Genomic DNA, 12,956 nt, shown 5'->3' on the forward strand with positions numbered 1-12,956 from the left:
ACTGGACAGATAAAACGTAGCGGGCCCGTGTTCGACGGGAAACAAGAATCGTATCCAGCAGTAGAATCGTGCCAATTCAATCGTCGAAGATGTCGTCCCCTCGAGATATTATTGAAGTTGCACAGGAATGTAGAAAAAAAATCAACACATAATTACTTGTAGATCATAAGGAATTTTATTTAAAAGTTTAACTAGTCACTCACTCATTTGTTCACGCAGTCAATGCACGTAGAACACAGAGCAATACTGTTTTTATTTTCAACAAAATACATAACAGAGGCGCCTAATGAATGAATGAATGGGCTAGACCGTGCTTGGGCTGGAGTTGTGGCTGGTGCAAACATGATATTACTTTCCTCTCAAAGTCAATACCATAAAGCAAGCCATGATAAAGACCCTAATCACAGATTAATCATTGCGTAAGTTGGATTGGAGTTTTATAAAATCAGAATCCACTACAACTCTGCCCGAGAAACAAAAACTCATAATCGTAATTCTACAATGCACAACACGTACTTGACTAATCCTTCCTCAAGCATTCAGAGTTTGTGTTATCTTCCCGAAGCTTGAATCGACCAACACTCCATGCTAAAAATAACTGGAAACGAAGTTCTTAAGCAACAGGCAAAACAAAACAAACAATACCTAGAACAATTTACTGATTTTGAGACGCATCTTTTTATGAACAGAAACTTCAAGTTTGAGCAATATTTATAAATGGAAAAAGATTATCCATCACACAACTCAGCATAAACATAAGAGTCTGTTGTCCTAAAATACAAACCAGAACAGAAATCCACATCGAGCAGAGCCACTGTTTGACAGATTCTCGTTAGCACCAAAACAACACGCACCTTACAACTACAGACTAAATCTAATATAAAGGCAGAGGAAACAATATCATGTAAAAACCAAGTGATGACATCCACACACCAAAAGCGGCCCTGATTAAAGAAAGCGTGAAACAGTACAATGGCTGTTTTAAATCCTTACTCTCTCCACGTTCATAACTATTACAATGCTGCAGATTACAAAGATATCTACCTTTCTGAGTCTTTTATTCCTCCTTTTCATAAGAAAGGCACCCTCTGAAAAATCTACACACGCTGTAATTAACATTGTAAAATGAAATATAGTAGTTTGTATCACTGACTAAGGTTTTACTAAAATGAGATACTGTTAGAGCATGCTGTTTCTCGTACATTAGAAAACAATTGACTTTGAACATTTGTATTTTTGTACACGTATTCTACAATAACATTAGGTTTATATAACGTAACAGTACAAGTTGATTTCACCATCATAACACCAGTAGCTTATTTCAGTACATTCATTTCAGAGAAACAAAAAGGGGAAAAAATAAGAGAAATGTGTCCTAAATTCTCTTCCCTCTGAACCTAACAAAAACAATAACAAAAACTAGGTCAGACATTTTACACCTGCACTCAATAATATTTGAATGAGACAGGAAAATGGCCACAGAAGTAACAAGTAGACGACTTGTCATGCAAAATCGTTTAATCACACAGTCACACAATGAATTGACACATGCACACTTAATTTATCATAATTACTAAGTTTAAGAAAGATGAAGCTGAAGTCATGGCAAATAGAATTTTAAATTGACATCAAAAGAAATGGACAAGCCAGAAACAAGCAATGATTTGTGTACTGGTAAAAAGCAAAAAACCAGAAAGAAATGCCAATCTTACCTAAAATGAACGAGCAATTTATTTGTCATTTCAATTTAACAAGCTCAGACTACCAAAATAAATGGTATTAACAACATATCTTCAGTTGAGAGAAGAAGGCCAGTCCAGAAAACTACACCTAAAGAGCGTGAAAACCTTAGGGTACTGTAATGTCCACATCAAAACGGTACCCATTGCAATCAATTAAAAAGTGACAGAAACAAAATGAGACTCCACAACACACATATAGTATTACTTAAATGACAAAGTTACAGGGAATAATTTGAGCTGTCACTTCACACATCAGATCCAAAATACTAACACACCATATTAAAAATTGAACATAACAGACTAGCAATTTTAATTCGAGGAGGTCTATATTGGAGGTGTAATAAAATGAAGGAAATTAGGGAAGAGAATGAACATTCCTTAATGCTGAGCCAGATACTCTATTGTCAATCATTTTTGTACTGGAATGTTAGCATACTAAGCCAAAGAAAATTTTAAAATAAAAATTATAAGATAATAATAACATGGGGCAATCATACAATTTAGAGATTTTGTGAGGCTTTACTTTTCTTTAGTCCTGAAGTTCTGACTGACATTAACTTGCAAATCTAGCTTTTAGAAAAGGATAATTTTGCTTAATAAGCCACTAAAACAAAAAGAAAAACAAGGACTCCTAAAAATATATAATCTTTCTTTTCTCCCCATCACAGCATTCAGATGATCCCAAACCCATGAGGTGTTGGGAAACAACCAATCTCAACCACTATTTACAATGCAACATCTGTACATAGTCTTCATTTACACATAAGGGATGATTACAACATTCACCCCCAACAAAAGAAATTTTACTTACAATGTGGAGTCAATTATTACGGTCCAGCCGTGAACAATTGAAGCACCGCAAACCCGATGGCCGAAAAGAGGATGTTTGGTCCTTCCCGTGATATTACACGGCTTAAAATAGGCTCACATAACGAGAAAAATACAGAAAGCAACGAAGACTGACTGTTACATAGTTCTTACTTCACTATTATAATAGTTCAGTACACAGCCTTGTACATAAAAGAAAGAACACACTAAAAATTTGGGCTGAAATGTATGGTATACCTACTGCAGAATAAGGTAGTTTCATGATATGTGTCCAGCCGTGTTTTAAAAATCATTACTATGTTCTTTAAACTTCAAAACATAAAGTAATGCAGATCAGCACTTCACAATAAAAAAAAAAACATGAATAAAAAGGCTGAATTTCAAGGAACATGTACTTCAACTCAATATCAATATAACATATGTTAATACTGAGATCAAATGCACAGTGTGACATCATGCACTTTCTAATGGACACTGCTTATTAACAAGATGTAAAACAAAAGCACCCGTTCTGTAATAAATGACGCACGTAATTATTTTTTTGTGGGAGAAGAACCAAATACAAGGTCACCCTTATGTCCAAGGCTGTGTACAACCAACAAATCTGATTTAACATTGAAAACTTCTTAAACAATAATTTTTAACACAAAGCATGCTTTTAGAGGAGGCAAAACAAAACAAAAATAAGGGAACAAAGTAACAAAGCACTAAATGAAGAAACAGATGGTAAAATGACACACAAGTCACAGACTGCAGATAGTGTTACAGTCAATTTTGTTTTCCCAACAGTTTGTACTGAAAACAAATTCAAACAGATTCAAAAGGTAGATCTAATGCTGAGAGTATGCAACAAGTGAAGCAAACGGAACAAACTTAAAAGACCAGATAAAATGAACAACAGAAATGAAGGAGAGAGAAAAGTGTGTGAATGTAGATGTAATTTCATCATGTCATATTTATAAGCCTAAAGTCATCAAAACAACAATACGACTGAAGCCATTGCTTCCTTCTAGAGGTCAGCAAAATTGAAGGCCAATCAAGGTGGTGCTGGGGTGGGATTGTCTTTAGGCCTATGCATAGCTGACACAGTCTGAAAAGGTGAATATAGAGCTGCACTATGAACAGCTGACTTCACAACTGCACTTGGATTACTGACAAGAATTTCCTCCTCAACTAATGCTTCATTTGTGTGTTGCAACAAATACTTGAAAAGTTCATAGGTAGACCAGCAAATAGCAGTGGACGGGCAAACAAAGAGAACTCTTGCAAGCATTCCTCGGAAAAATCCCTGTACACCACCTAATCGATAAACTGTTTGGACAGCTTCTATGAAGCCATCTGTCCTAGCAGCTTGCTGAGTATTTAAAAGGGTCTTACATACATCAAGGGGTGTGGTTATTGCTGCTGCTACACCACCAGCAATGCCTCCAGAAATAACATGAGCTTTAGGATTGTAGGAGCGATCCTCATTGGTAATACTTTGACAGAACTCATACATGACAAAATGAATGCTCTGAAATGGAACATTCATGCTGAGCTGGGTAGTGTATGATCTATAGAAAGCCCATATTCCTTCTTGTCTCCAGATGTTTTTGGCAGCATGTAGCATATTGCGGTATGGACTGTTGTACATTTGGAGCCTTTGCTTTACAACTGAAAATAGAAAATAGATAAAGATGAGAACAAAACTTTATAGTCTGCAAATAACTCAAAGAGAAGTATTAGTGCATACCATCAACTGGTGTCATAACTGAATCATGAATGATTGTAGCAACACTTCCTGCAGCAACTGAAACAAACAGATCAAATAAAACACTAATGTTTCAGCTTACAAAAACATAAATCACAAAAATTAAATGTGAAAGTTTTATCTCTTACAATAGGCTATGTGGTTGTTCAACATGGTGTTCTTTTGAGTAAGGGTGCTTTTGGCTGCTTCATAACAAGAAAAGTACAGAGCATGAGCTGGTCCTGCTCCACATACTACTGGGCCCATTCCTCGAACCATGCGGTTTGCTCCTTCTACCCATAACATCCGTGATAAAACACTTCTAATACTTTGGATGTGGCCCGCATTTGGTGTTAGACTCTGCATGCGGGTCTGAAACAAACAAACAAAATTGTTGGATGATGATGATAAATACTGTAGAGTGAGAAAGAAAAGAAAAATGTAAGTTATAAATAACAACATTTCATTTAATGTATCATTCTCCACTTTTGATTCAAATTGCTAATTTGTTTTATAACTGCAACTGAAGAGACATTTAGACCCACATCAAATGTTTTAGGGCAATGGCAAGTAATAAAAATTATGTAATGACTGTAACAAGTTCTTCTCATGACCGCTAATAAAAACGGATTTTGCTTCATCAAAGCTGTACAAATCAAAGACGCCAAGAGAAAGCGACACAATAAAATGATTGTCACGTCTGTCACATAAGACAATGTTAAAGCTCTTGACATTCAACTGTATGACACACAGAAACCTAACCTAACTTTCACATGCAGGGGGTAGATTTAAATATATACTGGAAAATGTAATAAATATTCAGAAGAGCGAAGGAGAACAATTTCAAGGATGAATAGATTAATAAACACTCATTATTACTGAGCATCATTGGGAAATGAATAAAATGAAAGTTTCATTCCAGCAAGGTAAGGCTCCAGACATATTTTAACTGCACAGAAAATGCATTCCCTCGAGCTAAAAACAAAAACAGTTAGGAAAATTAATTTAGAAATTTTTGATATTTGTATGAAATTTCAATAGAACTACCCTATGACCATCTGTCTATTGTGCAATCTAAAAGTCTGTGGCCATAACCCACCGCGACACATATCTTTGCACCGACTTTTGAGGCGCTTACGGGCAATGTAATACGACTTCAAGGTGTCAAAATCGTCGCATACAGTGCGAAATGCAGCAAAATTCAATTGCGCACTGCATAAAAATTCGGGAAATGTGTGTGGGGGCTGCCTAAAAGTGAGGTACCGAGCCACGGGGCCGACTGCCTAGGCTAAGGCCTAGACGAATCGGGTACGGTAAAGGTGCCCTTTAATGAATGAATAGACATAAAAAAGCATGCTTTAACATACCTTGACAGAGTCCAGGGGGTACATTACACAGTGCTCCATCACCCCTGCGATGGCCCCAGCCATCATATGGGTTGATACATTGGCGGTGGGGAGCTGTTCATAGTCATCAAAGTCCATAATAATAAGTTATTTCTTGTTGACACTCCAGATCTAAGATGGAATAACCTCCTCCGACTCGTCTGCTTCTCACTGACAACAAAGCCTTCTGCTACTTCCCGAAGTTTTCGCACCAAATCAAAGAAATTTTCTGAAGCATGCTCCTCTCGGCATGAAGAATTTCAGCCGAGTTCCGAGTTGCGCTGTCTCGCTCTCTCGACCAGCACGGCCCCCTAGAATGCTTCTAGTGCAAAACGAGGTCAAGATCTCGCAACTTGGGAAACACTTTGACGTTCACAACACCAACTAATGACCTCGTGCGAGCAGCAACAAAATTGAAAGCGGCCCACACTTTTAGGAAATTGGGATCTATTTCACGAGCAGAAGGAAACCAAAGGCATGTCTCCGACGGGTCGCAGGAGAGGGGAGGGGAGGGGTAACGGGAGCTGCGGGGGAGGGAAGGCTAGGGAAGGGGTTTGGCAGGGAGTGGGGGGCGGAAACGGAAACGGACAGCGACCGCGGCCAGGCACGAGGCGCCGCCATTTCGGCGGGCGTCTTTCGAATGCTTCGCTCGGCGCTCGGCGCTCGACGGACACCTCCTAGGCACAGTGGGCCAGAAGCCGGTGGAGGCGGCCAAAACTCTAGACGCGTTTTGAGCTCCAGAGTCGCTAAACAGGCCTCGAAACGAACGTGTGACCCCACCAATGGATTCCTCGTTCGGAGAGCAATCCATTAGTGGGGTCACACGTCCGGTTCGAGTCCTGCTTTGCGACTCTGGAGCTCAAAACGCGTCCAGAGTTTTGTCCGCCTCCACCGGCTTCTGGCCCACTGTGCTAGGCCCCCCGAACCGAACCGAACCGAACCGAACCGAACCGAACAGGCAACGGCAGGGAACGTGGAACAAAGACTGGTACGTAAAGCGAACAACCCGTACCGTCTCGTGACTGCCACAGTGTCACAGTTGAAGTGTGGGTGGACTGACTGGGGGTGCTTGGTGTCGGTCCGGACCCGGCCCTCTGCAAGCGATTCCAAACGGCGCTGTATCGCCGCTCTGTCTCTCTCGCACTCTAGTGCCCTTTGCCCTTCGCGTGCCGGTGTGAGAGAGACGGCGACGACAGCGCTGCTCTGAACCAGACTGCTGCTGTTTGCTCGCAGAGCGTCGCAGAGTCATAAAGGTCATGAGCGGCATTAGGACGGCGTCGGAAGGCCCTCGATGTTGGCGCAGCCTGTTAATCTGACTCCGCGGGGGTCGCGTCCAGGCCGCGTCGGCAGGGGGTGCCCGGCAGTGGCGGACAGTGCAGGGCCGCGGAGGGAGGGGGAGGCTGACCACCTCCTGCGACGGGGAGGTGTGAGAACGGGGTCCCCTGCGCGGCGCTGTGCGGGGTGCCGGAGGATGCGGCGCACAATGACCACGATGAGAGCAGCTCATCTCTCTCTCTCTGTCCCTCTTTCTCCAAACACGCACACACACTCATGCACTGTTCGCTCTCGCTCGCACACACACACACACACACGCAGTGGTGCGTTCGGGTGCGTTGTCCAGATCGGGGCGCGATTTATGGGCAGCGCCTCGTCCTTTCCTCCAGCTTCCAGCACTTCCAGCGTAGTGGCTTTAGAGCTCATCTCCAGTAATGCTCGTCTCGCTGACGCATGGATGCATGGGGATGGCCTGGCCATGGACGCACCGAGGGTCCGTCCGCTCGGCCGCTCGGCTCGCGCTTTCGCCGTCCTTCCGAGTCGCCAATTTATTTGTGGGGCGGATGCGCATCACTCCCGGGGCTCCTGCGGCAAATCCCCGCGGCGGCGGCGAATGGGCGAAACCGGCGCGGCTCGCCACGGCGCGGCCGGCCCCGCGGCATTCGCGGCATGCACGGCCATCGCGCCGCGACCTTGGGGGCGGAAGGATATGAATCGCCAAGGTCACGGGCACGGCAGCAGCGCACGGCCCCATGGATCGAGGATCCAGCGGCGGGCAAGGACACGGCGACGCGGCGACGCGGCGACGCGGCCACGGCGAGGCATTGCCCAAAGGAAAGGCCGCGACGCAGGCGAGGACGCGGGCGTAGTGGCCGAGCGAGCGGAGACGCGTCCAGCAGGCTTTCGCCACTCTGTCTCTCTCGCACTCATGGGGGGTCCCGGAGTCAGAGCGACGAACCCGCGTTCTGTGGAATCAGCCCGCAGCCGGCTCTGGATGGCGGCAAGTCACTGTCATTTTCGCGACACGAATTCGGCTTGATTTTGACCAGCCCGGTCTCGCACGCACCGCGCCGGCCGGCCGGAGGGTGGGACCGAACCGAGGGGGTAACGACTTCGGGAATCCGGCTGACAGCAAATTGGTAATCCGTAATCCGGATAACCCGAAATTTTGAGGTAATCCGGAAAAATTTTGAGGTAATCCGGGGTAATCCAGCTAAATCCAAAGGTAATCCAGGAAGTTTTTGGTTGTAATCCGGAGGTAATTTGGGGGTAATCCGGGGTAATCCGAGGTAATCCTTAATCCGGCTGACACGAAATTTACCAGTCGTTACCCCCTCGGACCGAACGTGTCCGGCCCGCTGGGCGAAAAAGATGAGAGGGGGGGGGGGACGACGGTGCGACATTCGCATTCACGGCGTCCCCGACGACTGTCACAATAATCGCGAAGTCTAAAAGGAAGACGCTGCAGCCCCGCCCCGCCCCGCCGAGAGCGAGGCCCGATCCCCCATGGGAACATCCACGTGGATGAGACGTGGACGCAACGTTAATTTTCACGTGGAATCGACGTGGATGGTCGATTCGACAATCGAGTAGAAACGTCCAAGTCAAACTACGTGGATGCAACGTGGATTCAGCAACTCGCCCTATCCACCCACCATCGATGTTACATCGAGGCGCGTACCGGTCATTCTGAGCTTGGTGAAGCATAATTCGATTGAGTCGATAATCGATGTGAAATCTATGTCTTAACCTTCCCTGCATTCATGTTAGAAAGTCCTCTAGAGGTTGATCACCGTGAGGACGTCCAAAAAATCACTACGATCGAGACATGTCCTATGAGGACCACGTCAAGTCCACCTAAGTTGTCCGATGAGCATTGTATTATGGCTCTGGGATATGGTGAATTGGCATCCTACTTGCAGGTCGAGAGGGAAAGGAAAGACAGGAATATCAGCAGGCCCTCTGTCGGTAGCTTTCAAAACTAATCTTGTTCCAAAGTCCTCGCATAATCTTCGTTGAACCCACGTGGAAGTCCGAATCCTCTGCGATGAATCCGGCTCAGACAGACGACCATGCTACAATGAATTTGGATACGTGTGATCGACATTGAGATCGTGTAGAAAAGTTAAGGCGCTCAATCCTCATACCATTGATATCGATAGGACCGCTCTGGATACTCGTCACAAGGTCACCGCATTTTCGACGTAGACACAACGTCCCTCAAATCCGTTGGACTATCCACGTAGAGTCAACGTTGATTTACAATGGACCACTATAGACGCCCAAATCGATGTTAAATCAACGTGAAAGTCACGTGGATTTAAGGTAGAAAAATGCTATCCACCTATTCCACCTATCTCACGTGGATTCTACGTGGATGATACGTGGTTGTTCCCATGGGGGAGCCCCCCTGGACATTTCCCCGGTATCCGCGCTGCTTCTCGGGGGGCCACTGTACGCACTGTACGCCTCCACCTGACCGGGGCGACCCCCCGCGAACCCCCCGCGGAGCCCCACTACACGCTTCTCACCTCTCGGCCGCAGGGGAGGGGGAGGGGGACGCCTGCGAACCTTGTTGAGTGAGGCTGGCCGTGCCCTAATCGCGAGCACCCCAAGGACCGCTTTGTCGTGGGCACATCGTGGCCAAACATTTTTGAGCCCCTGTCGCAACAAATCGTATCCTGCTTCCGGCAGATCCGGCTGCGCCCCGCTGGGGGTCCTTCGCCGCAGGGGGCCGCATAAGGGGTGTGGGAGACCCGAAGGAGACGAGGCGGTGCGACGCGCGCTCCGAACGGAGCTCTCCTCGCGCTGTCTCTCTCGCACTCCAGGGCGTCGCGCAGGGGTGCGAGAGAGACAGCGCGACCGCCCCGCTCCTGCTTTCATTCCTTTCTCGAGACGCGAGTCATCTCTGCCCTTCGCGCGTCCATCGGTTCCCGGTTTTCAGAGTTTGCGTGAGCCATTGAGCGGGCGGGGATGGCATCTTGGACTCGGAGCGGATACGTCCCGTCTGGTTTCACATTGTGGGCCCGCGAGGCATTTTCATCGACGGGGTGTGTTGTGTCGCCGTTGTCGACACGGAAGCGGCCTCGTCGGGGCGCGCGGAAGTCGCAGCGACGCAGCGTGCGCCGTGCGCCGTCCGCCCCGCATCGCGGGCGATCGCAGGCCGCGCTGCTTTTAGCAGCACTGCCCGGCCATGCCGGGGCCATGCCGACGCTGTACCTGCACTGTACGGTCGAAGCGCGTCGATATCGAATTGCGAAGCAAGTTAAGTGTAACACGCGCTTGGACCGCATTCGCCCTCATCGAAAGCTCTTCTGACTTTGGCGCACTCGGAGCGCTGCTGTGCTGTGTCGCGGGGCGTGCCGAGCTCTGCCGCTCTATGCCCCGCGCTTTCGGCTCTCGGCCTCATCGATTTCGGGGCGACGAAAGTGAGTGAGCGAAACGCGAGCGCTATCTCCACGCGAGCCGCGGGGCCGCGCAGCGCCGTAGGGCCTAGGGCCAGGGGCGCGACGCGTTCGATGGTTCGATCGTCCTTCGCGGGCCGTGGCCTCGGCCGTGGCGCGTAGCGGCGTAGCGCGCCGGGTGCGTCAACGCCAGTGGCTCAGGCGAGGCCACAAAGCTGGGAGTCGGGGGCTAGGGCTTAAATTGTTGAAATGCAATTTCAGCCAAAATTAGGCAAGTCGCTCATAAATTTCAGGCCGTCGAAACAGTCCGAAAGTTCAGAAATGGCTGGGCTGTTCGGAATTCACTTTCCAGACTTTCAAAGTCATCAATTTCGGTCTGTGATTCTTTAAGTGTATACCGCTGGTCCTCATGCGGAAATCAGTCAACTAAGTCGTACTAAATTGATCCGAGCTTTCAGATTATTTTTATCAGTGTTGCTGCCGCGGTGCTGGCGGGCAGCAGCCGACTCAGTTCCCGAAGTCGGCGCAGAAAAAAAAACGATGACCAGGACAATTTTCCACTTGGAAGTGAGAGTGAGGCAACGCGTCGACAGCTTCGACGGCAGTCTCGGACCGTCTCGACTAGGTCGGCACTCTGCAATTAGCGTCGGCGTGGCCCGGCGGTGCGCGGCCGTCGGTCTGTCTTCCTCGCACCCGTGCGGGACGTCCCACGAGTGCGAGGGAGAGGGGGGAGGCCTCCCGCGGAATCAGTCCGCCGTTCTCGCGCTTCCCGCGGCCGAGGTTCAAGTGGTGTCCACGGTGATGGTGCACCTCGGGCGCCCGAAGGCCAGCCTGAAGGCCTGCAAGTGGCGGCCCTGGCGGCCAGGCCAGGGCGGCTCGCCACGGCCCGGCCGGAACGTCGCCCGCACTCGTTTGGCGGGTCGCGGTGCTGGCGGCGACGTCTCGCGACGCCCCGCGACGTCGATGCCAATCAATCAGCTCAAGCGGCGCCTTGCCGTGGACGGGCGGCGCCCGGCCGCGCCAAATTACTACAGCAATCGATAAAAGTGTGTAGCGGCGTGACTCACCAGAAATGGCAGGCAAATGCAAAGGCCCGCTCGCGCGCTCGCGATGCAGCGCGGTCGGCGCGAGGAGACCGCGCCGTGCCCGAACCGTTTTGAACCGAGCCGAGCCGTGCCGAGCCGAGCCGGCCCGGGACTCTTCTTGTCTGACCACGAGGTGCGCGTGGCGACGCGTCATTTGACATTTAAATCAGGGCGCCAACAAACGATGCAAATGGAAGGGGCAGGAAGGACCAGCGGGTGACAGTGTGCACTAATCGTGGAAACTTGTGGCGGGAGCTCGCCTTCACCCGAAAAAAAGTTGCCTCATTTTGTCTGCACCTGAACGTTGGTACATTTCTTTAAGCGCGGGAAAATTAGACGGATTACCTGAAATACCCGCGGATTACACGGAGAAAAAAAGTTAGTTGTGACAACGAAAAAGTTAGTTAATTTTTCCGGAGCAAAATAAGTTGGTTATGACAACAAACTTTTTTCTTGCCGTCGCAACGTTAAGAAGATTACTAGTTGAAACAAATTTGTAGCTTCAAGGAACGAGAAACACTTGCTGCTGTAACTAGTTTCTTGACTTCAAGAGCGATTGAGTTTTAGTTCTGAGAACGAAGCCAATATTGTTCTGAAAGCAAATATATTGGCTCATGTAGGCAAAGCTACAAGTAATGAGTTCGATGAGGGACGGAACTGAGCCACGTGATGTGCAGGTTCTCTACAGATATGGTTATTTCTGAAGGTGCGCGTCCCCGGGGAGACCAGGCATAAAACAGTTGATCAGTACAACCGACTTACAAAATTTTAACGGGCGGAGGTGAATGGAATAATCCGACCCATCAAAGGATGCAGCGAAGTCATGACTACTTCAGCTACACATCAACGTGAAGTGGGTCTCTGCCCAACCAGATTCACGCTGTGAGCTGCCCGCGCGAGCGCCGGACCGCTGGACGATCGCAGCTTCTGCAAAGTGTTCAACTCGCTGCGACGGACCATGACAGCAAAGGCAGATCGGCAGCGCAGTGGCTTGCGATGTCGCGTCTCGATACGAAGAGTGCGGGTTCAAATCCCCATCCGGGGACTTCGATGTGCTCGATTCTTTTCTCCGAGCTTGCAGCTCTGATGCTGACGTCACAGGGAGATCGTGCCTCTGAGCACGGTTGCAACCCCTTTTAGGCGAGAGCCTCACAATTTCGTCGTTACAACAAAAGAGGCGTGAAGCAGTTGTAACGCGCTGGGGTAAACAGGTGTTTCGTACAGGCTCCCAAAACTGTGACACTGATGACAAAAAAAAATTTGCCGCCCTAGCAAATTTTTGTGAGTGCCGGGAACTAAGTTTATGCATTCGTAGAACGAGGTTTCATGATGATCATTACAAAATTGATGACGTTAAGACTACATTCATAGTTTTGTTGCATCAACTAATAGAAATCGTAGAGAGAGCAATGCTGTTTGTTGAGACAAGCGAATGATTAGTTCGATCAGCTAAGCGTCTTGGTTTCGGAAAAAGTAACTAATCTCTTAGTTGTCCCAACGAAGTGTTT

The 12,956-nt window shown here is 48.0% G+C and overlaps 1 protein-coding gene across 1 annotated transcript; it reads right to left on the reverse strand.

Annotated features, from left to right (window-relative positions):
* Positions 1-152: 152 nt before the first annotated feature.
* LOC117653105 (mitoferrin-1) lies at positions 153-6,174 on the reverse strand. Its single transcript, XM_034398489.1, has 4 exons — positions 5,667-6,174; positions 4,449-4,671; positions 4,303-4,359; positions 153-4,223 (listed from the first exon to the last, which is right to left on the reverse strand). Exons 1-4 carry the CDS (start codon positions 5,781-5,783, stop codon positions 3,607-3,609), a joined length of 1,014 nt encoding a protein of 337 aa, XP_034254380.1. The 5' UTR covers positions 5,784-6,174; the 3' UTR covers positions 153-3,606.
* Positions 6,175-12,956: the final 6,782 nt, after the last annotated feature.

Source organism: Thrips palmi, unplaced genomic scaffold (assembly GCF_012932325.1).
Source record: "Thrips palmi isolate BJ-2018 unplaced genomic scaffold, TpBJ-2018v1 HiC_scaffold_8, whole genome shotgun sequence".
Lineage (NCBI taxonomy): Eukaryota > Metazoa > Arthropoda > Insecta > Thysanoptera > Thripidae > Thrips > Thrips palmi.

Excerpts from the sequence above, each read along its gene's own strand:
- LOC117653105 (XM_034398489.1), bottom strand. The coding sequence starts at position 5,783 with ATGGACTTTGATGACTATGAACAGCTCCCCACCGCCAATGTATCAACC. Across the intron at positions 4,672-5,666 it reads ACCCCCTGGACTCTGTCAAG|ACCCGCATGCAGAGTCTAAC; the intron begins GTATGTTAAAGC and ends TGTTTGTTTCAG. Across the intron at positions 4,224-4,302 it reads AGTTATGACACCAGTTGATG|TTGTAAAGCAAAGGCTCCAA; the intron begins GTATGCACTAAT and ends TTCTATTTTCAG.